The sequence below is a fragment of the Propithecus coquereli genome, unplaced genomic scaffold, assembly GCF_000956105.1.
Source record: "Propithecus coquereli isolate 6110/MARCELLA unplaced genomic scaffold, Pcoq_1.0 Scaffold120, whole genome shotgun sequence".
In the NCBI taxonomy this organism is placed as follows: domain Eukaryota; kingdom Metazoa; phylum Chordata; class Mammalia; order Primates; family Indriidae; genus Propithecus; species Propithecus coquereli.
Window position 1 is genome coordinate 4,080,211 of NW_012136081.1, and position 25,897 is coordinate 4,106,107.

General features: G+C 55.5%; 1 protein-coding gene across 4 annotated transcripts in view; it reads right to left on the reverse strand.

The window, feature by feature from the left end:
- Positions 1-25,897, reverse strand: part of ANO1 (anoctamin 1, calcium activated chloride channel) — a 194,623-nt gene that overhangs the window by 107,056 nt on the left and 61,670 nt on the right. For all 4 annotated transcript variants that reach the window (XM_012665634.1, XM_012665636.1, XM_012665635.1 and 1 more), the window contains exon 2: positions 6,263-6,435. In XM_012665634.1, coding sequence (XP_012521088.1) covers positions 6,263-6,435 — 173 coding nt within the window. The remainder of the gene's footprint in view (positions 1-6,262; positions 6,436-25,897) is intronic.

The window sequence follows — 25,897 nt, forward strand, 5'->3', positions numbered from 1 at the left end:
GGGTGGGGGGAGCACTGGCTCCTGGGGGCAGCACAGTTGCACACGCAGCCTAGCAGCAGATGGGCCATGGGAGACCCCACGGCCTTCCCCATCTCATGTCTGCAGCCAACGCTGCTCCTGCATTCCTTTAGCGGGAAAAGCACAAAAAAGCTGTTCTCAATTTGCCAGTGGGGGGAACTGAGGCTCACTTGGGTGAGCTGCCCGATTTGCAGCCCTGGGTGCCCAATTCCTGCAGGCTGCCCCCGGCCAGGGCTCTGCCTGTGGTGCTGTAGGACACGGGAAGGGTGCAGCCCTTTAGCAGCCTCAGCGCTGTTCCTGCTCCCGGGGCCAGCTGGGGTGGTGGTTAAATGGGGCTGGTAGGGCAGCAGGTTAGCGCAGGCCAGTGGGGCAGTTCGGGCAATGGGACAGCTGGCGCAGCAGGTGGGGCTGGCACAGAGCAGGGCAGGAGCTTTGCGGCAGGCCCTGCAGTTGGCCAGACCTGGGTCTGTGTCTGGCTTGGCCTCTCTCCAGCTCTGAGGCCTGGGGAAGGTCATCGACCCTCTGAGCCTCAGGGTCTGCCCCTGCCCCACAGGGAGGGTGACACCAGCTGCCGCGCCGGCGGCTGGGAGGATTAATCGAGCTGGTGATCGTCGTCTCTGCTGAGCATAAGCTGGTCCAGACCGTGCGAGGACGGACTCTCCATCTAACTCCGGGGCCGGGTGCCTGGGGGCCATCCCACCACCCTGACCTCCACCCAACGGCAGGCGCTCACTCTCCTCAGCATCCCAGGAAGGTCCGAGGAGTGCAGGGTCATGGGGAGCTGGTGGCTAGAGGTGCTTTTCTCTCCTCACAACAGAGTGGGCAAAAGAGCTGCACCCAAAGGCTGCCCTTGGGTGACACAGGCCCATGCTCAGGGAATGAGCTGACAAAAGGCAGGAGATGGTCAGACCAAGGCGGACAGGCAGTCTCAAGGGGGCAGAGGGCACCCCTGCCGGCATCCTGGCACACCGGCGCTCAGTGTCTCCACCCAGGGCTCGCCCCTGTCCTCCAAGCGGGCAACCGTGCTCCCACAAGGCTGAGCCAGGGCCAGGGGGGCCAGCTCCTAGGGACTTGGACAGTCCCATGTATCCCTGCTGTCCCACCTTCTCCAGCTTCCTCTGTCCTCACCCGGGGCCTCCGTGGGAGCCAGGCCATCCTCTCTGACGGGACATCGCCGTCCCTGCCTTGCACGTGCTGGGCACCTGCCTGTGTGCGTTCCCTGTCCTTCTCAGCCCTCGCGATTGGACCTGGCTTCCAGGGCGTGGGGCGAATCCCTTGTGCGCTGGGATCTGAAGGTGGCCAACCGCTCTGGCCCATGCAGGTCTCCACGAGCTGGGACCGTCTCTGAACCACCCACCTAAGAGTTCTTAACTCGCAGTGGTCCCGAAACCGGGTGGCAGGACCCCTGAGGCCTAGCCTGGGACTGTCCCTAACACACCTCCATCCTGTAGGTGGGACTCAGCACCTAGTGGGGGCCCCACAAACACTCCTGGTGGGCAAGGATGTGGGTGATACTGAACAAGGTGGGCAAAGAAACTCTTAGGGAAAGAGAAGGACATTCAGAGTGGTCCCTTCAAGCCAGAGAGCAGGGAGATTACCCCAGGGCGCGGCCAACAATCCTCTACCAAGGTGAGACAAGAAAGGTCACCAGGTTCAACAAGAACAACTGCCACTGGGGCCTGACGGAGGAACCACCTACCCTCAGGGCCTGATGATCTTCGGGAAAGCTGAAATGTCGCCTACCTTCCCGAACACGGAGCAGGGAGAGGCAGCACACAGGCTGATCCAGAGTGGGCATCCTCCCTGGTCACTAGCTGTCACTCACCGGCTGAGTGACCCCTGGCACAGAGCTGAACATCTTTGCCCCTCAGTATCCCCTGAGACCTCCCTCACATACTACAACTTCCCTCATGGGCTTGTTGGAGGAATGAAACATGTCAATATATGTTGTAAAGCAATGGTCCCTGACCTTTTTGGCACCAGGGCAGGGACCAGTTTCATGCAAGACAATTTCTCCACAATGGGGGGGCAGGGGCGGAGCTCAGGCGGTGATGGACGTTTTTGGTTCCTAACAGGCCAGGGACCAGCACCGGGCTGCGGCCCGAGGTTGGGGACCACAGTTGTAAAGAGTTTTCAACAGGACCTGGCATATCTATAGTGAACCCTCAACAAGAGTTTGCTCTAAACGAGAATGGAGACACACACACAAACAAAGAAACGGGAGGACAGTCTATAATCTCATGGTCAGAGTAGACCACAAGCGAAAGACGGTGGCAGTGCCAAATCCAGACTTTAAAAAGTCACAGCAGGAGCTGGGTGTGATGCTGGGCCCAGCAGCAGGCAGCATGGAGCGCAGGTGTGACAGCTCCAGGGCCTGGCTCCCCTGCTGCTTTGTCACGTGACCTGGGTAAGCTGCTTCGGCAGTTCAGATCTTAGTTTTACAAAGTGGGGATGAGCCTACGTGGGTAAGTGTGAGCGGGTAGCAACCTTTCAACAGGAAGTGTGGGCTCTTTCCCAACTATACCCTACACAGGCCCCAAGGTCTGGAGAGCAATTTCAAGCTAGGCTTGGGAATAGTTGGGCAGGTGGACGCACAGCAAGGACCATAGTGGTCCCCGTGGAAGCCACGTGACTCTATGGAGCCCTTCCGTGGAGTAGTGGAGTGGGTCCTTTTCTTGTGTAGAATGGGGCAAAAAGGCCAAGATTCAAATTGCCCTGAGAGAGACGTGGGTTGTGTTAGACTTTATGCATAACTTCCCAATGCAAAGGCTCAGGAGAGCTTGGGAATGTTCTCTTTTCCATATTCTTAAGAAAGGAGAGGTGACACCTTGGTGTCCCTTTGTTGAGGATAAGGGGTTTCCTGCACGAATGAACGGCAAAGGCTTGGTCTTGCACACTGTCACAGGTAGTGGCATCAGCTCCCAGGACACAGAAGCTGAGACTCAGCCAGACCAGCAACTTAAACACGACACCCCTAACTCTGGCCCTCCAGTTTCTCATCTCTGAGGTGTAGACAAAGACAGCTTGATTTAGGCCACAGGATTCTCGTGGGGATAAAGTGTGCGATGAAAGGGCTGGAAGTATTTTGACTGTTGCTCCCTGGCTATGTGAGGGCGGGGCGGGGCAGGGCTCCCGGAAAGAGCCTCCCCAAGGAAGAGAGGAAAATGGTGGAAGAGAAATGCCTTCCTGAGGTCACGTGGGAAAATGTCAGGGACAAAGGTCCCTTCATAGCAAGCAGCCCCGTCCCAGGCACCACAGACAGTGAGGGCAGCCTTCATCTGGTCCACACCCGCCTGGACAAGCCTGCTTCCCAAACTCAGGAAAAGGTGGGGCAGGAGCTCTGTGTCCACGCCTTGTCCAAACGCTGTCCTGGGACGCCATGCGTTCATTTATGCAGCAGTTATCTGCAGCTGGAGCTCCAGGAACTGAATTCTCACATCTGTATGAAATATCGTGCTCTCTCAAGGGAATCTACTACATTTACTTTCTCAGAAAATGATGGAAATGAAATCAGAGACCTGCAAAATTTCTTTTGGTTTTGAGACTCTTTGAATTACAGATGAGAGGGGGGACATCAGGTTTAAACTGTACTATTATTTCAAGAAATTTTTAAATTAGGTTACACATATCAATTCATGGTTACTGAGCACACTCCAAAATCTATGAACAGATCATCCCCAAAGGCGGACAAGCAGGGAAAGGCTCTTATCTCAGCAGCTGCACAGATACTGGAGAATCAGGTATCTGCGGGATGTCTGGGCTTGTTCGGGACGCACAGATCCCAGGCCACCGACAACCACCAGTTTGAAGGAGGAAAGAAACACTCAAAGATTAACACAAAGAAAACTTAACGAAATAAGTCACATTCAGCCTGGCCTCTGGCTTTCGAGTCATTTCTTCTTATATTCATTGTATAGAAACAATGAAGTGATTTTTACCTTTAGATCTGGGGATGGCAGAGAGAGGAGAGGCGGAGGGACACAGGCTGGGAACTGCAGCCTGGCCGGGATGGGCTTATTCTGTGGCTGATTTTGCACGTATGTGGTGCACATATGAGAACAGGACAGGAACTCTCGGAAGTGCAGCCCACGCCCTCTGGCCTTTGCTGGGTGACTCAGGGCAATGAGTGAGCAATAATTGCTGGCTCGAGCCATGCCGGGGATGCCCTGGGAGGCTCGCCCTGCCATGCTGCCTGCCCTGCACCAACAGGCCCTGGCTCCAGCGCTGCTGCTTCCAGCCTGTCTGTGGCCATGTCACCAGCAGCATGCTTCTCCCCGCGGTCCCAGTCCTCCACGCCCAGAGTAGGTGCTGTGTGCCTCTTCTGCGCCAAGCCCCCTCTTTGCAGACTTTGTGGGCCTCGCCTGGATTTGCCAGAGACTGATGATTTCTCAGTCTGGATAAGGAACGGGTCCCTGAACTGAACTCCAGAGCCCAGGGGCTATTCATTAAAGGCTCTATTTCTTATTGTACATCCAGTTCACTGAAGTCTCATCTGCTCAACCTCCATTTCTCCATAACCTTGGCCCCCTCCATTATCTTGTGCCTCCTAACTGTGTCCCACGTTCCCTCCTTTGGGCCTCTATGTGATTTCTTTGAAAGGTCCCGTCCCCACCTTATGGGTATAGCTACCTCCTTCCCCAGAATGTCTACCCTTCAGGCTTTCTGTGGCCACCAGATCTGTGTCTCAGCCCTTCCTAGCTGTCCTGTTAGCTGGTGGGTGACTTGGAGCAGGTCTCACCTGTCCCTCTGGGCCTCAGTTTCCTCACCTGTAATAACAGTACCTGCCCCACGTGTTGTGAGACTTAACTGAGCCCGGTGCTATGGAGTGTCCCTGTCGCTGTCGTGGGTAATGGGTAATGTCCATCCCCACTCCTTAAGTGAGCTCCAGATGGGCAGAGCCTTCCCTGTCTCACTGTCTGTGGGTGCCCAGCATGGCCTGGCCCATGGCTTTGTTCAAATGACGACCCCTGAGCTTCTGAGGCCAATGCCATCTGTCACAGGCAGACCCCCTCTCCATCCACACGTCCCAATGGCCCCAGTAGCTCTGTGCAAGCTCCGTTCCCCAGGAGCCCCCCACTCCCCTGGAGGCCCCCTCTGCGACCTGAGCAGTGAAGGCCTGAGTCTTTGGCTTCCCTGGAACTCTGGGACCCAAAGCAGGAGCCTTGCCCCTGCTCCGCCCTGCATCTCTCTAGGTGTAGCCCCCCGAGGGCCCTCCAGCCCCAAGACGAGAGGGACAGGCCAAGGCAACCCCAACAGGGTTGAAGCAGCCCCGCTGGGCCTGACGCCTCGGGAGGGGCAGGCCGGGCCTGTAGGGGAAGGAGGAAGGGAGGGGATTCTGTTCTTAGGTCCCAGAAGGTGCTGCCACAGAGCCCCCCTCCTGCCAAGAGCAAGCTGGCTCCACAGCTTTGTCCTCTCCAGACAAATTTTGTCCTTTAATCCAAACCCCTCATGGATGAATTCTGCCCTCGCAACCCAGGGATCTCTATGACCCCTGGGTCTGGCTCCAGGGAGAGTGGTGGGGGTAGGGGACCTCGAGATAGGGGTCCCCAACCACGTGACTGGCTCCCTACCAGCATCCCACCGCCAGCCACCACCCTACCCAGGCCTGGGTGCCCAGGGGAAGCAGGGGCTGGCGCAGAAAACAATCTCGACTGACCGGCGCCCGCCAGCTGCCCCAGGCATTGAGAGTTCTGGGCTGGGCCCAGTGCCCTGGGCACAACTCCCGCCCCTGGCAGGTGCCCCCCCTCAAAAATAGGGGGGCGCGCTGGAGTCCCAGAGGATGGTGCCCAGTGGCCTAATGGCTAGCACTCTCCTGAGGTGGCGACCAACTTGGCCTCAGCCCAAGACCCCCGCCCCACTCCAGCTGCCCAGACGGGCACCCCTGGCGGCGGGCCAGGAAGAGTAGGTCCTACCGGGGGCCCCAGCCATGTGCTCGCTCTCGGGCTCTGGACCCAGGGCCAGGCGGCTGCAAGCCGGGTCGCTGACAGAGCCTGGGAGGGCATGCCATGCTGGGCCCAGGCGCTGCGATCGGGTGGGCGCCGTGCCCCGGACGCGCAGAGCGCCGGCTGAGCGCATGCAGTTGGCCCGGGCCGGCGCGCCCTTCCCGGGGCACACGTGTGCGGGTGGCCGCCTCGGACACTCTGCCGGCCGGTCCCGGGAGGCCCCGCCGCCGCCCAGCTCCCGCCCTCCAAGCGCGGCTCAGGTGTGCGGCCCTCCCGCCCGGGTGGCGGCCGCCCGCACTCACCGTGCCCTCGGACGGCAGGTAGCCGATGTCCTCGATGGCGCAGATGTTGACGATGTGGACGCTGCGGTCCTCGGCCGGGAGCGTCGAGTACTTCTCGTTGACCCTCATCGTGGCCGCCTGTGCGCGGGGACCGCCGGGCGGCGCGCCCTCCCCATCCACGGCGCCGGCGGCCTCTGCAAGCGGAGACGGCAGCGTTCGCTCGCGGCGGCTCGCAGGGGGCCGGGCCTCCCGCGCCCCGGCCGGGGACGTGGCCGCCTCCCGCTCCGCCCGCCGCCCTCGGCCCGCCCGGCCCGCGCGGAGCGGGGAGCGGGACGCGCCCACCTTCCCGGGGCGATCACTCGGCCGCTAGTCCCGCGGGCCGCCCGCGCCCGGCCGGGAGCTTGGACACCGCCCGACTTTCTCCTCCTTAAAGATATAAGCGCCGTCTGCCCGCGCATGGCAGGGGCGGCGGCCACGCGGGTCAGATTTTCCGTAGAAATTTAAACACAGGAAGAAAGGATCCCGTTCTTGCGGGGGCCCCTCCAAGTTTTATTTTTAACCAGGGAAAGTGCCCCTTGGATTTATTGAGGGTGGAAAGGGTTTTCATACCGGGGGGGACCTTCCGATGGCTTCTGCCTTAAATAAAAGTCCCCAAGTGACGCTCACTTGTGCTGTGGGTCACCTCAGCAGGGAGAGAAGCTTCAGAGAGTGAAGTCCGGAATGTTCTCCCTGCCCCTTTCACGTCCACACGGGCAAACTGCTGCCACTCAGTCCTCGCCTCCTCGCGGGATCCTCGGGTTCCTGCAGACCCGCCCCTCCAGCTGCCCTTGCTCTTGCAGTCGTGTCCCCGCGGGATCCTCTCTCTGGAGCCCACTGACGTTACCCTGGCACCCGTTTGTGGAGCTTTCAGCCTTCTGTGACCAGGCACATGCAGAGTCCCCTACACACGGCGTAAGCGTGTATCATCTCATCTAACCCACACCCGCGAGGGCAGGATGCCGGTTGTCATTCTGCAGAGCAGACCTAGGCTTAGGAAGGCCAGGGAAAGTCCCTGGCCCTCTGAGGCACGGTGGGGCTCCGCGGAGTTGCCCCCACTGCTGGCAGGACACTCTGCTGCCTCCCTGAGGGAGGGGCCAGGGCTTTGAGCGCTCATCCTAGGACCCAGCACCCCCCCCAACACACACAGTAGGTTTTTAAGCCTCCATCCCCGCAGGAGGAGAAGGAGGCAGGCCCCCAAGGGACAGTCACACTCAGGTTTAGCCCCCAGGGGCCATGCTGGCAACCCCGCCCAGTGGGAACGAAGTCTTCCTCTGCCTCCACACCCTGTTAGTTCTTCATGGTGTGCATCCGATACCACCTCCTGCAGGAAGCCGTCCTGGACTCTGCCTCCCTGCCCAAAGCACCTGCCTGAACCTCTAGTGCAGCCCTTCCTTGACTCCATTTCACAGTGGGTTGTCTACCAGGTTCACACAGCTGATGCTCAATAATTGCTTGTCGAGGCCACTTAGGAACATTCAGGGCCTACAAGGTGATTCTAAAGTATTATAAAGCTGCCTTTCAAGGTCATGATGTCATCAGCACGCCATGGTTCTGAGAGTCAGAGGGGATGGGGTGGGGGAGATGGCGGGGATCAAGTTCCAGCTCTGGCACTCTAGCCCTGCGACCTTGTGCCAGCCTCCTTAGCCTCAGAGCCTCTGCCAGGCTCAGCAACGGTGACTGCTGTCACTACCGTTGTCATCTTGTCACTGTCACGATCTCCTCTTTCCTGGGCCTCAGTGAGACTCCCCCATTTAGACACAAGTTGGTGAATTCCTTGAACTTGGAAAGGTGCAGGAAGGCTGCTCAGTCCTCAGGCCGGCGGTGCCCAGGGGAGCTGAGTGGCCCTAAAGGACCCTTTGTCTGCACCTCGGGCAGCAGGAGCCGGCTTGGAGAAGCGACCCAGGCTGGCCAAATCCTCGCGGGAGACAAACAGTCCTCCATGGCCTCTACCCCTAAAAGGCCAAGTGTCCAGGGCTGGGAAGAATTCCACACACACAGAGAAGATTATGTAACCTCATCCTCTTATCCTTGTTGGTAAACAACCGACATCGTGTAACCCTCATGTACTATCTTTCTAAATTTATGTTCAAGTGGCAAAGATTCTTCCAGAACTCTACAAGGTGTTATTTGTGAAAAAAGAGTAAAAATATCATTAGTCAATTCTGGATACATTGGTGTCAAACATTTAAGTGACATTTCTGACCTGAGAGGACCCTGGGGCTGGGGTGGCCCTTATGGCTTCGTGCTGAAACCCCTCTGGGGGCTGCCCAGTCAGGGGACAATCTCTTAGGCACCCCGCCTTCGCCCCGGACAGCGCCCCCCTGTGGCTTTACTCAAGAAGTGGCATCTAACCTCTTGTTTCTGTGATTTGTGCCTTCTCCAGGTTCCAGATGTCTGCTGGCCTGTAAAACGCTCCTTTCTTTGCTACCTGTACAGTCGGCTGCCTTTTTGTAGCTCCTGTCCCTGTATTCTGTTTCTTCTTGCCTGTCCCTCGCCCAAGTCTTTCTCATGGGCGGTGGAGAAACACTTGAGGGAGAGCAGAGGAAATGCAGGGTGGCCTTGTGCACAGCCAGGGCCTTGAGCGAGGGCAGAGCCACAGAGGGTCAGTTCTGCTTCCCGACCACTTGTGGGCTGGGCTGGGGGTTTTTAGATCTTAGGATTTCAGGGATCAACAAAAAGTAAAAACAATAAACCCCAAAATAGAGAGGGAGAAGAGAACATCCCTAAGTGGAGATATCTCCTGAATCAGGACCGGTTTATGGGGTCTCTTTTGTTCTGCAGACGTTCACCCTGGCCCCGTTGCTCTCCTACGGGTCATTCTGTTGGGGTTCTCTCTCCCCACTCTGGGTCACTAGTTGCTTATAAATGCGCCCTCTCCGTAAACTGTTGCATTAACTTTTCAGCTTCTGCTTTTTGACTCAGTGATTTTCATCCTTAAAAATCCAAAGGGACCAATTTTTTCAGCAGAATTAATTCCCTGCTCATGAATTAGTAAAAAACCAGTCTAATTAGTCTAAATGGTGCATTTTATTATGGGAAGTTCCGGACTTCACAGCTCACCTGTTTTGCCACGGTGCTGCCCTTTAGTGCTGTTTGATGGCACTGACAGACACCCGTTTCTTTGCTGACATTTTAACAGTCACTGGGGGTACATGTGTCAAGGGACAAAGAGTGCAGACTGCAAGGCTGCCACAGAGGGACTTCCTCGTGAGAGGCTGGGCAGGGGAGCCCTTTCCAACAGCATTTTATCTTCCTCCCCTTGGCATCGCCCACAGGGAAGAACATCTTCCCCCCTGCCCTGCCCCAGGGCACATGTCTGAGCACTAGCCTGGCTGTCTGCAATTTAGTGGGAAGTTGAACAAACCAAACTTTACCAAGCGAGACAGAACAGGCCGCTCCGAATTATAGGGATGCAGGGCCTGGTGATCGAGACCGTGAACCTGGCTCCAATTGCACGGCCTCAGTGTGCCTCAGTTTCCCCTTTCGTAAAATGAGATGATGAAAATCCTCCCTTCCAGGCGGGGGTGAGGACTGAGGGGCCAGCACCTGGCCGCGGTGAGTCTGGTCCAGGGAGTGTTCCAGTGATGGTCTCTTATATGGAGTTCTAAGGTGGGTTCTCAAACTCGACACCATGGACATTCGGGGCTGTGTCACTCTTTGTGGCTGGGGACATCCTGAAGGATGTTTCATAGCCTTCCTGGTGACCTCTACCTGCAGGATGCCAGCAGCACCCTCTCCCCCATCCCCAGTGTGACAACCAAAAATGTCTCCGGACATTGTCAACTGTCCTCTGGGGGGCAAAATCACCCCCCGTTGAGAAGCACTGCTCTCAGGCTCGCCAGCAGCCTGCACCTGCACTCTTCAGAAGACCTGGAGACCAGTTTTATCACCCCACGTTTCACAGGTGAGCACACCTGGAGAGGTGATGTCCTTGGCTTAGGGTCAGGCAAAAGGGCAAACTTGGCCTTGAATCTAGGTCTCCTGACCTCCCCAAACCGGAGCTCGCTCCATGAATTCAGTACACACTTACAATACACACTTGCACACGTACACACCCGGACCTAGACAGGTAGGAGGAGAGAGATTCGGTTTCCCTTTACAAAATAAAAATACACGGGTGCCCCAGGCTGTCACCCTTTGGTGGGGGTGGCGACACCAGCACAGCCCAGGCTGCACTGAGCCAGCTCCGGCTCTCGGTCTGGCTGTCCCTGCGCAGAGCAGCTTGCTGCCCGGTACAAATCTCTGTATTCAGAGGGGCCTAATAAGTGCTGGTGACTCACCACAGCACCGTGAGAGGAAAAGGAGGATGGAAAAAGTGAGCAGCCGTGACTCAGGGCCACTGTGCGTGCCAACGGCAGCTCTGGCGCGGTGGGCAGCCGCGTGGGACAGAACCCGAGGCCACACGGGCGTACGAAATAACCTGCTCGCAGCGACTTGGGCTGTGATTATCCCTGGGGAAGATGCGCCTGGGGAATTTATAACCGAGATACGGTGGGCGCGAAACGGGGCCCCTGTCATTTCCTTCCCTCGCATGAGGTCAGCGCCCAAGCAGATGCCGGCCAGCTGCAGCGTGACAGCGAGACTCGGCGGGCACAGAAACTGCCAGCCCGACGTCCTGAAACACAGCCAAGCCATGAAGTTCTGTCTGGGGGGATTTTTTTCCCTCCAACAGAATCCATGGATGTTGTGTTTTCATAGGAGGGTTTCAGGTTCTTAATGTGTTTCGTGGACCCAGGGCCTGCCCGCCGAGTTCCTGAGGACTCGACGAGCACGCGTGGGGCAGGTTAGAGCCTGGCCGGCCACCTCCTCCCGGAAGCCCTTCTTGTCCAGCTCAGGTGGTGTCGCTCACCTCTGCTCTGCCAGCCGCTCCGGCCGCTTAGACTCCCTCTGTCCTGTCATCCTCCTTTTTCCTGCCTCATTTCTGCACTCTCCTCCTGGTCTCTGGCACACTGTAGATTTTCCCATCTATGTTTATTTAACAAGCAGTCGTACAGCACTTACTACGAGCTCGCGCTGTGCTCAGCTCTTTGTAAACATTAACTCGCCTTCTTACAGCGACCATAGCGTCTGCCAGTGGATTCGCGCAGACGCACCCTCCTGGGGACTTTCTTCGGGGGTGTGGGGAGCAGCACAGACCAAGCCCCAAACCATTCCCTCCTCCCCCGTGACTCTGCGGGAGTCACGGCGCCCATGCCCAGGGTGATGGATGCCTTGGCATGGGAGACCCCGCGTTGGGGGACAGGGTCAGCCTCCCTTAGGCGGGCCCCCACCTGACCCCCCGCACAGGCGGAGAGTAGAAACCCTGCATCACAGCCAGGCGGACGCCGCCTTCTCCAACAGAGCGAGAAAGAGCTTCAGACCGCAGGGCGATTCCCTCTCACCCGTGTTCTCCACCTCCACCTCGCTCACGCAGACCCCTCGACCTGAGCTCCCTGCACGCTAGGGGGTGACCCTCGCATGCATGACACTTGCACACTTCCCCTGAGCCCCTCCCACTGCCGACTGCGTATTAGCTGCCCGGTCCCACTGGCTTCTGATGGACGAGGCGAGCACGGTCCTCCCGTCTTGTGGTCCGAGGGGCCGAAGGTGACTCGAGGCCCCAGGGCCGTGGGGCTGGGATGGAGCTTGGCGCTCCTGCGCCCTGGAGAGGCTGTGAACTCGACAAGCACTGCTCTCATCCACGCAGCCTCCGCCAAGGGTGTGTGGGGACGTGAGTGCGCCAAACCCGCGTTGCTCCCCTGGGGTCGATGACCGGTGCAACCCCTTCATTTCCCTAAAGACCCGTCTCCGGGGCCTGGCGATGGTCCCAACATCACAGGCGCTGCCTGCAGCACGGATCTCACTCTGGAGACGTGCGGCCTCTTCACAGCCTCTCTTGCAAAGATCAAGGAAGCCAGAGCTCCCTGGACAGACCGCGAGTGTAGTTATCTTTATGGGAGATCCTGGCGCTTTCCCGTGAGACCCAATGACTGGAATAAAAGATGTTCCCATTTTTGTTTGGCCACTACGGCCTCTTCCTTGAAACCTTGCTGTCCATTTCTCTGTGCATCCAGGCGTGTCTGTATCGCTCCGTGCCGAGCTTCTGTTTTGCGGCGGGGCCTCTGCCAGGCCCGGGGTCTCTGTCCTGCAGCCGAGCGGCTGGGCTGCAAGCTTCTCTCAGGGGGACAGCGTGTGCTGACCGCTGTCTTCCCAGGGCCCGTTCTTGTGGGAGAAACGAATGAGGGAATGAGCCAGGAGCCTCGACAGCTGTCAACAGATCCCCCCACCCTACACTGGGGGATCGGAACCTTGAAATCCCACTGGGTTTGGCGCCAAAAACCTTGCCTCCTGATGCAACATTTCTGCGCACTAAAAGAGCAAGATATTGGGCTCTATCGAACAGCACTGCCCGACAGGAACATCACGCCAGCCACGCTCATCATTGAGATATTCTAGTAGCCTCATCAGCAAGAGTAAAAATAGGTGAAAATGATAATGTATTTTACATAATCTGTTATATAAAAATATTATTTCAACGTGCTCTCGACATAAAACTTATCAATGAGACATTTTACAGTTTCTTTTTTCTCCGCTAAGTATTTGAAAGCGGGCGTGTTTTCTAGCCCGATAGCGCATCTCGGTCCAGACACGCCACGTCTCCAGGGCTCAGAGCCACGTGTGGCCAGGAACAGCTGTCCCAGGTAGCTTAGCCATACAGCCTGTTACTGTCATTTAAGGAAAACTATCGGGATGGCTTTTATTTTCTGCTTCGCAGTTTTCTGTGTTTTCTAAAACTGCTGTGATGCCTACGAAACAGGTTGGTCCCGAGGGAAGGGGTGACTGTTCCCGAAGACACTGACGTAGCCTGCGCCTTGGACCGGGCCCTCCTGTTATTCACATTTGAGCAAAAATGGCCAATTTACCAGATTTTTACCCGTACGGCACAAATTTAGAGAAAAACATCTCTGCCAAGTGGACGTGCATCCCTGAAATATTTTGACAGAGCAGTCTTTAATTACAAAACCTCTCTGGTTACACAGCTGGCCACACAGGCGGGTCAACGCTGGGGGTGAGAGAGATCCCGTTTCGTACCAAACAGAAATACACTCGGACACTGGAGGGCGTCCCCCACGGGACCCTGCCGTGACGGGCTCACCGTCCGCGGGCTGTCCCCCTCACCACGGTGGGACTGCTGCTCCCCGGGTGGGTGATCTGAGACAAAGTGCCACCTGCGTGGGGCGGGGGGCGGTGGTCTAACCAAGCCGCCTTCCCTGAGAAGTCCTCCACAAAGCACAGAATTGAGTCAATTGTTCAACAAATTTGGGTCCCAACACATTTGCTCCTACAAAATAAAGCGTGTGGAGGAGGGGACAGTGGGAGAGAGAGTGGCCGCTGTGACCGAGGACAGCCGCCTGTCTTTGCAGAATGCATTAGTGACCAACAGTGAACTAACCAGCCCTTCCAATCCCTGTGCTTGTGTAGATAAACCCCAGCAGTCCGTGTCCTGTAGAGTTAGTAGGTACACGCATGCACACACACGTGAACACACGCACACACACGTACACCCCCCCAACTCATCCCTAAAGGGTTGAAGGTTAAAAATGGATCCAAAGCATGTGACCTCCTCCCTCAGGTATGTACAATTAGCGGTTCCAAAATCCACCTGGAATTTCGCCCTGGCTGCAAGTGTTTGAGATTTTTCAGCTCATCACTGTCCAGATTCCCCAAGATCCGTGGTCACATAGACCCTGGAGGGCCAGAGGGCTGCCCCCCTTGGGTGCTCGCCAAGCCCACCTCTAATGCAGGTCACGGGGTCACCCCCTTGTGGTGCACCGAGCCCCCCTCTAACGCAGACCATGGATCTCTTTTCAGAAGCTGAGCCCGAGACCTGACTTCCCTGTGTCTTGAACATGGACTGTCATACCTGAAATCAGATTTTCTGAAAAACCAAATACCTCCTCCTCTTTTCCCTGCTCTTTCCATGTGCCCCAAGCAGCAAGACAGTCTCTCAGAGGGAGTTTATTTAGGCGTTTCCATTTTACACTGTGATGCTCAGCTCCGTGAGTTGTGCTTGGCTGTTCCCTCCTCCTTTCCCGCTTCCTTCCCATTCGATGCAAAAGTCTCTCCTCCAGCCTCAGAGCCACCCAAGTGGTTCAAGCCACAGGTTCAGTCCCCACCTCCCTGCAGAGCACACTCCCGCTCCCCACCTCCCTGCAGAGCACACTCCCGCTCCTCCGAGACTCTCTCCTGCAGAGAAGGGCCATCCTGCCCTCAGAGAGGACGCCGGTGCCTCCAGTTCTTTCCAGGAAAATAGGGAGAAAAAGCCACCCAGACCGTGCCCGGAGATGGCCCCGAGGGAAAGTATGTTGCGGGGACAGTCCGCCGTCAAGGCAGCTCTGAGACACAAAGCGAGATGGCGACAGGGCTGAGCCCAGACTGTGTAAGTGCTCAGAGAAGACGGCGGCACAGGGCTCCCAGCTAAGACGGGGCACAGGGCCTCCGGGCCTTGGAGCCTGACCGGTCTCTGCAGCCAGTGACGCTTGGGGCTGCTTGCAGAGTGGGGAGTGTGGTCGCTGCCTTCCCCCCCTACTGCTACCTGACACTGCCTTGTTTAGCTTGGGGACCAAACAAAGGGGGGCTGCTTCCCCTTAAATGACCAGTGGGACACCCCCATCCCACACCCCGACCCTCCAGAACAGTCGAGCAGGGCTGGGGAGGCACAGGTAGGTGTGGGGGAGAGATCCCCCACCACGGAGCAGACGTTTGCTAACGGCCTCCGCTTTGCAGGAGTTAATTTTGTTCTCTTTGGCAGGACCTTAAGCTCCTGGAGGCTGGGACTCCCAGGAAGATGAAGAGGAGGGGACAACTGCTCCCAGCTGAAGGAAGGTCTGGAGGGGGCAGCGTGGGAGGGTGGGGAGGGCAGGGTGGAGGGCCCCAGGGCAGCTCGAGCATCTTCTGCTAAGCATCTTCTGCAGGGTTCCAGGCACCGGGGAAACAGCAGTGAGCAAAGCACACGCCCTGCCCTGTAGAGCTGGCGTCAAGGGAGGGGCAGGCAGCCCGTCAGCGAAAACATCATGCACGCTGCACGGCACACGGACCGTCACATCAGCGTGGGCGCAACCAGGAGGCCGAGGGGTCAGAACTGCCCAGGAGGTGGGGCCGGCCATTGCCCACGGTGGCCAGGGCGGGCTCCCCCGCACCCCGCAAAGGGGACATTCACAGCTGATCAGCACAGGGGAACCTTGGGGAGACTTAGACAACCAGACTCCACTGTTACGCAGATAAAAGCAGTTTTAGTAACGAGTTAGTGCTTTCTTTTTCCAACGGCAGGGCGCATCTGTAAGCAACGTGCTTGCACACACGTGAAAAACATGGCCAGGAAATGGCCACACTCGCCGTCACTCCTGGACGCCGGGGCAGCCCGGCCGCCCCGCTGTCAGTTGCTTTTGCTCACTTGTTTTGGGCCCTTCACATGTGGTCTATGAGGGCGGTCGTTTCCGTGGCTGAACTAAGAGCGCTGCCCACTGGCAGCATCTGGGCGGGGGCCGAGTGGCCCTATCAGGGTGACCACTCTGGGATGCCTTCTCCCACCTGACCGTGGGGAGGCTGTGCCACAGGCAGCCTCGGGGCCCTTGGACGCGCTGCGGGGGTCATGTTACAGTGATGGGGCCGGCTGCATCCCTGCCCCGAGGGTGCTTTAAACTCCATTGGAGAGCGGACGTCGCCGCTGTGCCAACACTCAGGGGAGGCCAAAGCCAGAGCTGCCTCTGCCGCCCCCTCCCTCAAGTCACCAGGGAGAGGAGGAGACAACGTGGCCTTGACACACAGTAGGTGCTCAGCAAATGTTTCTGGAAGGGATTGTCCTAGGGGACTGTTAGGGACTGTTGTTGACTTATCTATCAAAATGGAACTTTCCAGAGACTCCAGTGATCAGGGGCAAGCACAGGCCTCTTCCTTTTGCATCCCTGCGGCCTTGCAGGGTGACTGTGGAAAAGGCTCAGGCTCTGGGACCCCCCGTTTCCAACTCAGTCCGAACAATAGGGCAGGCCGCTGGGATGCCGGGAGTGGACTCCAGACACCGACCCAGGGCCCCTCGCAGAATGCGAGCTCCGTGCCGGAGACTGCTGGTCACCAGGGGCAACGTGAGAGCAGCTCAGCATCTGGCCGTCTGCTTGTAATAGGTCTTTGTTATCACGGTGATCACAGGTGCACTGGTCCAGGGACCCCCAGACCTGGCCTGCCTGTCACTCATTCATTCATACAATGACATTCATTCGTTCACCAAACAGTGCATGCGCCAGACGCAGAGCAAGAGCTGGGTCATGGAGCGGACAGGTCCCTGCTCCCTTGCGGCTGACATTCCAGGGAGGAGGCGGACCCAAGGGGAGAGACCAAAGGTAAACAGAACCTGAACAGGAGCATCGGGCGGCGAGCACCACTGTGGACAGGGACACAGGACAGCGGGTTAGCAAGTGGGGCATGGCAATGTGACATGGCCGGCCATGCAAAGCCCTCCTGGGGAGGCGACATCTGAGCAGAGGAGCCAGCCCTGAGAAGAGCGGGGGCCACAGTGGGGTGGGGCCCTGAGGAGGGAAGGGCTTGCGTGGTGGGGACAAGAACCGAGGCCAGGAGCCTGGAGCACAGAGGTCAAGCAGGGGCGACGGGATGAGGGATGGGGGGACAGGCCTTGCAGGGACTTTAGGCCAGGAAGGAGCTCGAGTCGATCCTCTGGGAAAGAGAGGCGCTCGGAGGAGGCTCCGGCAGGGGACTGATGCAGCTGACTGTCGAAATGATCCCTGGGCTGCTCCTGGGCCCGGCGGCTGGGGGAGGGCCCCCCGAGCATCTGACCTGGCACAGCCCTGGCGGAGTGCAAAGCCTCCTCTGATGACGGCCCGGCCCAGGAGACCTCGCCACCTCCGAGGCACCTGATTACTCCTGGGGCAGCTCTGCCTGGTTCGGAGGAAACCTGCTCCATAAAGCCAGTCTTGCTTTCAGGTTTGGAGTCACACAGAATTGCTCCTTCACAAGGAACAAAACAAATCAAAGCTACAGAGTCAGCCACCTTAGAAAACTCCCTGCATTTTCGCCTTGCCAGCCAAGCAGCCCCGGGTTCCTCTACTTCCTGCTCTTAGGTAGGCTCCAAATCACTCTCAGCCGTGTATTTTCAAAATCCTTTGTCCCGGAACATAAACAGTAGCAAACTAACCGAGGGCTTGGGATTAGCAGTTTTCATGTGTGACTGCCTGGACTTTGGAGGGTCCCTTTAAGATCAGCTCCCTGCATGCCTCACTCCGATTCCCCTGTAATTGCCCCAAATGTCTATAATGCAGCTTGTCATTTGCCAGTGAGACTTAGAGAGCAAATACCCTGAGAAAAGGCAAACTGTTGATCTAATTCATACTAAGGTGTAAATGACTCCCCCCCAATACTTCTGATAGGTGAACAGGGTAAGCAGCATCGGGCCCACAGACAACTAGGGATGGAGGAAGTAGAAAAGGGGAAGAACTTCCCACAGCAAAGGGAAAGGGAAGAAGGAAAAGCTTTAGGGAAGAGAGATAAGGAAAACCTTTATTTCCTGCTGGTCTGGCCTGAACTAACCCGGCTCTTCCCTGCCCTCTTCCTTGACTACTGAGGCCAGCACAGTCAGGGAGCAGGCCACTGTCTGATCCTGGGGGTGATTTTAAAGTTCCCCTGAGTCCAGGGCATCCATGTGAACAGTCTCTCCAGGGCCAAAATGGGACTAAGAACAAAGGAGAAAAAATTTGAGACCCAGGAGTGGCCACACGGGGACTGAGAAACCTGTCTCCCCGATAAGCATCTGGCTTTGGAGTTTTCCTTCTCATCTGTGTTGCTGGGGCCAGAGAACCAGCAGTGGGAGGTGGGGCGGGGACACTGAAGAAGAGACTTGGGACTCTTCCTGGCAGGTGCACCTGTGCGTGGCAGCAAGGGGCTGGCTGGGAGGCCACTGGCTTCGAGGCCCCACAGCCACCTGCTGGGCTCCAGCCCATCCACACGATCTAGGAGCCCTGGTGGGAGCAGGAGGAAGCTGCCTGGTGTCCGTGGCTTCCCTCCCTCCAGCAGCCACAAACCCTCCAGGGCAGCGGGAGAATCCTCTGGGCTGCCCCTCCCGGCACAAATGACGTCAGCAGATCGCACCCCCACCCGCGCTCTCCGACCCGCTCCCAAGTGTAAAGACCTTTTTCCCCAGATAAAGAAGAAAGAGGAACCAAAGAAGAGAAAGGGAGGGAAGGAAAAAAGAAGGAAAAGTGAGAGGGGAAAGAGAGAACGAGATTCAGAGACAGCAGAGACCTGAGTCTCGGAGGGAAGAGGGGAAAGAACGCGCCCTCCGGGCCGGCGCAGGACCCCTCCATGGCATATTTTGGCGCTGGCGGTGACCTGATTTTGATTCATCAAAAAATGATCAAAAGAAGAGGGGGAAAAAAAGATTTGAGACGGCCAGGTCTTATTTCCCCAGAACAAAGCAGCTCTGGAGAGCGGGGCGGGTGGGACTGGGAACCCTCGTCCCTCAGAGTGGCACCTGGTGCTCTTAGGACACTGGCGTTTTGCTATCATGTGTAACGAGACACCGAGAAAATCGTGGGTGAGACACTTGGGGACGGCTCGGCTTCCCAGCCCGGGGTGGTAAGACGCGCATTAACATAATTTAATCTTACGTCTAAGAAAGGCAAAAACCGCTCAGCTAAAAGGCAGGCTCTTGCTGCACGGCCACTGGTCTCCAGGCGAAGGTGGCACTGGGGTTGCCCTGATAGGGTTACAGATCCCGGTGGGAGGAGACGGGATCACGGCTTTCCCACGGAACTCCCCCTCCCCTCCCCTCCCCTCCTCTCTCCTCCCCTCCCCTCCCCATCTTCACTCAACAAGCATGCTGGCCACTCTCGTTGGTGGCAGTTTCCTGCCCTGGGGAAGTCCAGTGTCTTGTCCAGCGTTTACAAAATGCTTGTCTAGATATTCACTTCTTCACCTGAGGAGCTTAAAAAAATACAGATTCTAGACCTTTTGGCCCCAAAAGAAGGCTGAAAATCTGTCACCTAAATTTCCATCTCCTGAATCTAGGACAGGACGATACATTAAACCCAAAGTAGAAGGAAGCAAATAGTAAAGACAGGAACGGCAGCAATGACTTAGAAAACAGGTGCACGATGGAGACAGGCACAAAGCTGGTTCTTTAAAAGACTGTAACATTGATAAAACTCAATCAAGACTCAGGCCCGCTCCTAACGAGTAGAGGCCACCTGTCTAATAGTTAGTTACAAATCAAACTAACAAACTATTACTAGAAATATTTTCTATGTTCTTGCTTTGGCAAATATACCTTTATGCAACAGAGAAGGCTAAGTGCAAAGTCAGAAGTCTTGGACTCCTTGAGAGGTACGTGCTAGCACATGGGGTGATGGGAGGTGGCGCCTGTCCCCTACTCTGACCACGGGGGTGAGGCCCATCCTTCCAGTGCATGGTGTGGCATCAATAAGTGCGCGGGCAGCCACGGCGAGAAGATGAACCTTGGCCTCCTACCTTACACCACACACAAAGCCAAGTCCAACAATAAAGCTTCTAGAAGATGCTGCAGTAGACTCTCTTCATGACCTTAGGATGGAAAAACATTTCTTAAACAGGACAGAGAAAACAGTAACCACGAAGGAAAAGACTGAGAAATCTCCATTAAAACAAGGAACTTCTGTCGATCAAAAGACACCACTAAGTGTGTGAAACGGTGCGTCATGGAGCGGGAAGAGATATTTAGAATACGTGTAAACCGCACAGGACTTGTATCCAAAATATATAAGAGGCTCCTACAAAGGAATAGAAGAAGACAAACAATCCAATTAAAAAAAAATACTCGTACAAGCCTTTCCCCAAAAGAGGTTCTTCGAACGGCCCTTACGCATGTGAAGTGGTGGCCGCCATTGTCGGTCCTCAAAACCACAAGGAGACATCACGCTACCCGCTCACCAGAGCGACTCAGAGCAAAACAAAACCCAACTCCGAACTGAAACCCGCCAATGCTGGGTGTCGGGAGGGCGTGGGGGTCCCGTCCATCTCACACACTGCCCACGCGAGCTCTGACTGGTACGACCACTTTGGAAACCGCGGGCAGCGACCACTGATGCGAAACATGAGCGTGTCCCGTGACGCGGCGATTCCACTCCTGCGCGGGAACCAGCAGGGCCTGGGCGTGCTCACTGAGGGCCAGTTCGAGGGTTCCCAGCAGTGTTATCTGTCATAGTTCAACCTGGAAACAACCCAAATGCCACCAACAGAACTGTGGTGTGTTTGTCCAATGGAATACTCTAGAGCAACGGGAATGGACGACCGCCACATGCAACCACATGGAAGAATCTCACAGACAAAGTCAAGCAAAAGCCAGATTCCACTGAATGTGAAGGGCGGCAAACTGACTCCATAGCTGACGGAGGGGAGGTCATGCCCGGGGGGCTGCGTCACGAAGGGGGCTGCAGGGGGGCCGGTAATCAGCAGATGCGTTCGCTTTGTAAACCTTCATTGAACCACGAAGTTATGATCTGTGCACTTTAATTAGTGTGTGCTTCACTTCGATAAAAAAAGTCCCCCTCCCGATAAACAAGTGGACAGACAGCGGCAGGGCCTTGAAGCAGGAGCGAGCCCAGGCAGGTGCTGGCGTTGCTTATGGGCCGGGCGACACGTGGCTTCCATCCGCGAAAGAACTTCCACGCGCAGCCTGCCTCTGAGTTCGTATCGCGTTTTACGGATGAGGAAATCGAGGTCAGAGACGCGAGAACTCGCCCTGGATCCCACAGCTAGGGAACAGCAGAGCAGGATTCAAACCCGGTCGTCCACCTTCAAATCCCACGTTCTTTCTGCCTTTCAGTCTAACCGCCCCCCGGCGGAGACAGAACCGAGAACCTCAAGCAGGAGCGCGCTGAGGCGCTAAGCATCCGCGAGGACGCCGCTCTCCCAGTTGGAGAAGACGGGACGAGAGGCTCGAGAGGGTTGAGGGCAGCCACAGACCATGCGTGGCAGCTCCCCTGCGGGCGGGGTGGGGAGGTCAGAGAGTGGGAACAGCACCGGGGAGGGGATGTCAGAGGAGGCTCCCAGGAGGAGGAGCCACAGGCCTGGCCGGGGGCTGAGGCGGGAACAGAGGAGGGGGCTCCGAGTGAGGGACAAGCGGGAGCAGCGGCCCCGATGCAGAGGAGGGGGGTGAGGGCCTGTAGCCGCATTTGTGGGGAGAAGGATTCGGACCCTCCAAACCCTGTGCCTGAGCTTCCCAACGCTTCTGTGTCAACAGTCATCACAATTCAAACCTCCCCTGCAACAGGTACAGCTGTGTTATTGCAGCTGCCACGGAGCTGAGACCTCGCTACTTTTGTCATCGTGTGACTTGCATCTCAAGCAGGACACGGAGTTTCCAGGTGAAGAGACCACGCGAGGAGGAAAAGCTCCAGGCAACACTCCAGTGATTTTCCCAGACAGCCGGGTGTCCTCTCCAGGGGTGCAGGAGTCATTCCGGAAAGAGCAGGCTGCCATCTCTGCTGCTCAGCACAGACAGCACGCAGATTCGCGGAAGACCGGGCGGGCGCGCTGCACGCTCATCCATTCATTCGCTAACGTCACGGAGTGGTCGTCCCTACCATTACCTTTTAGCATTTATCTAGTGAGGTGAACCCAAGACTATTTTAAAAATCCACCCCCAGTGCTCACAGAAGCTCCTGGAACACAGCAGGTACTCAAAGCACAACCCGCGGATGGAAGGAACCAGCTGTCGTCTAGTCCCCACCATGTGACCGGCATTGCACTTCACACTGGCTGCTTTGGTCGTCTTTGAGACAACCTTTGAGGCAGGTACTACCTCTATCCCTATTTGACAGATGAGGAAACTGAGGCATGGAGAGGTGAAGTCACTTGCCCAGGGTCACCTGGCTGTGAGCAGCTAAGTTGGGATCTGAAACTTGGTCTGTCAACTGCAGAGCCAGAGCACTGGCCACGAGACCACGAGGACTCCTGCTGCTGCCGCGGGGTGATGTGGGATCAGTCGCAGGCGCTGGCAGCGGGAGGTGAGTCCTGGTCCCGTTTCATGCCTGCTCCTGGCTCATCCTGCCGAGCCGGGCTTTGGCACCTCCATGGACCTTAGATTTCCATCTCCGAGGTGTGACAGCCAACTCCACAAGTCATCAGAAATCAGTCAGAGGCTGTCACCAGCGGCGACTGCTGTGAAAAACAGTCGTGGTTCAGGAAGAAAACACATCCTGCTTGTCCGGGAAGCTCACGCCCGGGTGTTCACAGGGCACACGTACAAACCCAAAGAAACCAGGCATGGCCCCGGATGTTCAAGAAGAACCTGTTTCTGCTGGCAAGCTCGGTGCCCGGGATCCCGTCTGTCCACTTTCTGGTGTGGCAGCGAGGCCCCCAGGTATATAATTTCGCACATGAACCAGCACCTAGTGGCCGAGACAGGTGGCGGCACACCAGGACCTGCCTCTGGGGGGCGGGGGAGACAGGAAGAGGGAGAGAGAGATACACAGAGAGAGATAGAGAGAACACTAGAGAGGGAGACAGAGAGACAAAGAGGAAAATGGGGGAGGGGAGGGAGGAGGGAGGAGGGAAGAAGCATCAGGACAAAGTCTATTTTGAGGCTTGGATTTCCTGACCTTCGACCTTCCATCTAATCAATAATCGCCCCGCCACACTCATTGCCTAACCTCCAAAACTTGATTAAACACCAGCAGAAATGACTCCATAGCCATTTTTGAAGCAAATTGGGAAAGAAAAGAATATAAACTGATCTTTAAAAAAAATCCTGTGTGAACCTTAAACTTTATCCAACCTTAAAAGAAGCTAAACCATCTGATAAATTGATAGAGTTTATAGAAACTAGATAGATTATTAAATAGGAAAATGTTTACTATGTTTCAAAAATTCAAATCCACCAGTTCATCCATTGAGTAAATATTTATCTAAAAGTTCGGGGGCAAAGTTAAACAGTTGAAATAAAATTGAATTAAGCCTTAATATTTTGTTTTACTTTGAGTACAGATGGAAGACAAAAATATCATCTCATAAAACGGAAAGTTTCTATTTTCATCAAAATATTTGGAGAAGTTATTTTATTTTTCATTTGGATACCTAGATTCAACGTAACCGTTGCAAGGGAGGTTTCAGCAGAATCCTGTGAGCTGGAGAACATTTGGAAACTGGCTTTGGTCATTATTTAAAACATTCTTGTTCCACAGAGGTACAATTTGTTTCGAAAAGTGTCATACCAGCCAAAAACTGCTTGTAAATGCAGAGCTTGTAAAATCTCAATGGCTCCAGGAGAAATTCCATTTTCCCTTCCTTCCACTGGACCGTGTCTCAGGTACTGAGGCATCTTCACACCTGTGGGCACTGTTCTAACTGATGTGATTCCTCCATTTCTGAGATTGTTTCCGGGTCTCCTTTTTGGTGGTGGGGGAGGAGGATGATTTTATCATGCAACGATCAGAATTATTTTCAAGAGTGTCATGAGAACGCTCAATGACAAAGTCATTATAATTCAAGCAACTGTATGGAAAATTTTGTCTTTTGTCTTTGTTTTCAGTTGAGGCTAGGTCTTCAGAGACCTAAAATACCAACAAGAATAACCAGAAGTTATCCCTGATAGACAGTGCTTCTTTGGTCTTTTCCCCTAGCCCCAGCAGGGAAAGCGCTCCTGGCTGTGTTTGTACCTCCTTCACTCTCTATCGAGCCTTGGCCTCTCGCGCTAGCGTCTGATCTCTCCTCATTCGAACACTCTTGTATCTTCGATATGTTCCAATCTAGCGTAGCCATTATTCTTATTTCTCCATATAATTAAATTCTTTAAGAATAGTTGTAGGTTTATAGGAAAATAAGGAGATAGTAGAGAGCTTCTGTGCCCCTATTGCCGACATCTTACATTATTAGCATGGTACATGTGCTCACAGTTCATGAACCAATCTGGATATATTATTACTAACGTCTCATACTTGAGATTTTATGCGTTTTTATTTAACATCCTTTTCCAGGATCCAACATTACAACATTATTCTTTGATGCTCAAATTGCATCATCTCTGGCCCACGGGAGCCCCTGTGTTTCTGACCCAGCCCCTTAAGCTTTGAGGGCTTCATCGCCACTTGGCGCAAGACACTCCGGGCTCATTTTGGTCCTTTCTTGACCGGTGACCTGGAATCAGCCATGTCTTGCAGCATCGCAGGTGGCCTCATTCACTTCAGATTGTCACATTCCTAGAAAAGCTTGAAATACAACACTCTATGCTGGATTTATTGCTCCCAAACACTCAACCTGCTTTTATAATATCCTGAGCCTCTTCTTTGTTCTTTTGCCCAGGTAAGTTCTGCTAAGCTCCCTCCTGAGCCCGCTGTTGCTGCGACACAGGGCCCCAGAGCCGTACTCCTCGTTCAAGGGCCCCCGGAGATCGAGTCTTAGGCTGACGGCAGGTGACGACCAGCTCCGGCGTGTGCCATCCGGGTACTGGCATGCCGAGCTTGAATAAACAAAAAGAAAACTGTCGATCGTTCCACAAGGAACCACATGTACTTTCACTGAAAAGAACAGAAAATTGGCACCATGGTGTAGACTGGCACCGGGCGTTTCTGCGGAGCCCAGTGAGCTCAGCCTTCTTCACGCACCTTTCTCACGCACTCGGAGTCTCTGCGCCTGTCCCCGCGTGGCCCGGGTGAAGTTCCATCCAGGTCAGACTCACTAGAGACAGGCCCAGCGAGCCGGAGACTGACTCCCCCTTCTCTCTTGCTTAGTTTCTGAGCAGAGTCATCTAAGCCGACATGTCCGAGAGGGGTCCAGAGCAAGAAAAGTTTGAATGGGGGGTGAGGTGTGTTCCTCTTTCTCTAACGGCTGGTCCCCGATAGACAACCCCTCGCCAGCCCACATTCGTATCTGTGCGGGTTTCCACAACACGAACACACTCCGTGCCACGCCACTCGGGAGTCCTCCTTTCCCTCTGCAGGCAGCGGGCTTCCGGCTCGGGTGGGGAGAGTTTGTCTCGGAACGCCTCTCACGTGGGTGTGGGGAGGGAGCCCTTGCAAAGATCTTCCCCTGAGAACCCTTCTCATGCGATCCGAAAACAAATGAGTTGTGTATATCATGCCCGACCTCACGTCCAGGCTAGCCAGAAGCTCCACCAACGGACCAACTACGGAGCACTTGCCTGGAAGGTTCTCTGATCCTTTTGCCGGTGTTCTTCAATGTTCTTCAAAGTCATGAGATTTTAGGGCCCAGTGGAGGACTACTGATGACCTTTTGCTCCCAAAGAGCCTTATTCTTGCCATTTGCTTTCTTTCTACACAAACAGACCCTCTTAACATCCGGACGGGTCCAGCAGAGCAGGTTTGAGTTGGACCCCACCAGTGGAAGAGGAAGGGGAAGTTCCCTAGTGCTGGATTTTTAAAAATGTATTTGTCATGTCCTTGTTGGGTAACTTTTTACATTGATATAATTTCAATCATATAAAAATTAGACAGGTTGTACAAGGAATGCAGGTGCGCCCTTGCCTATGTTCGCCAGTAACTCTCGCCTTGCCCCAGTCTCTTTACCATTTTCTATCTTACCTGTCGCCACACACCCCCATTTCTAGCTCTATCTTTATATTTGTATATAGCAACACAT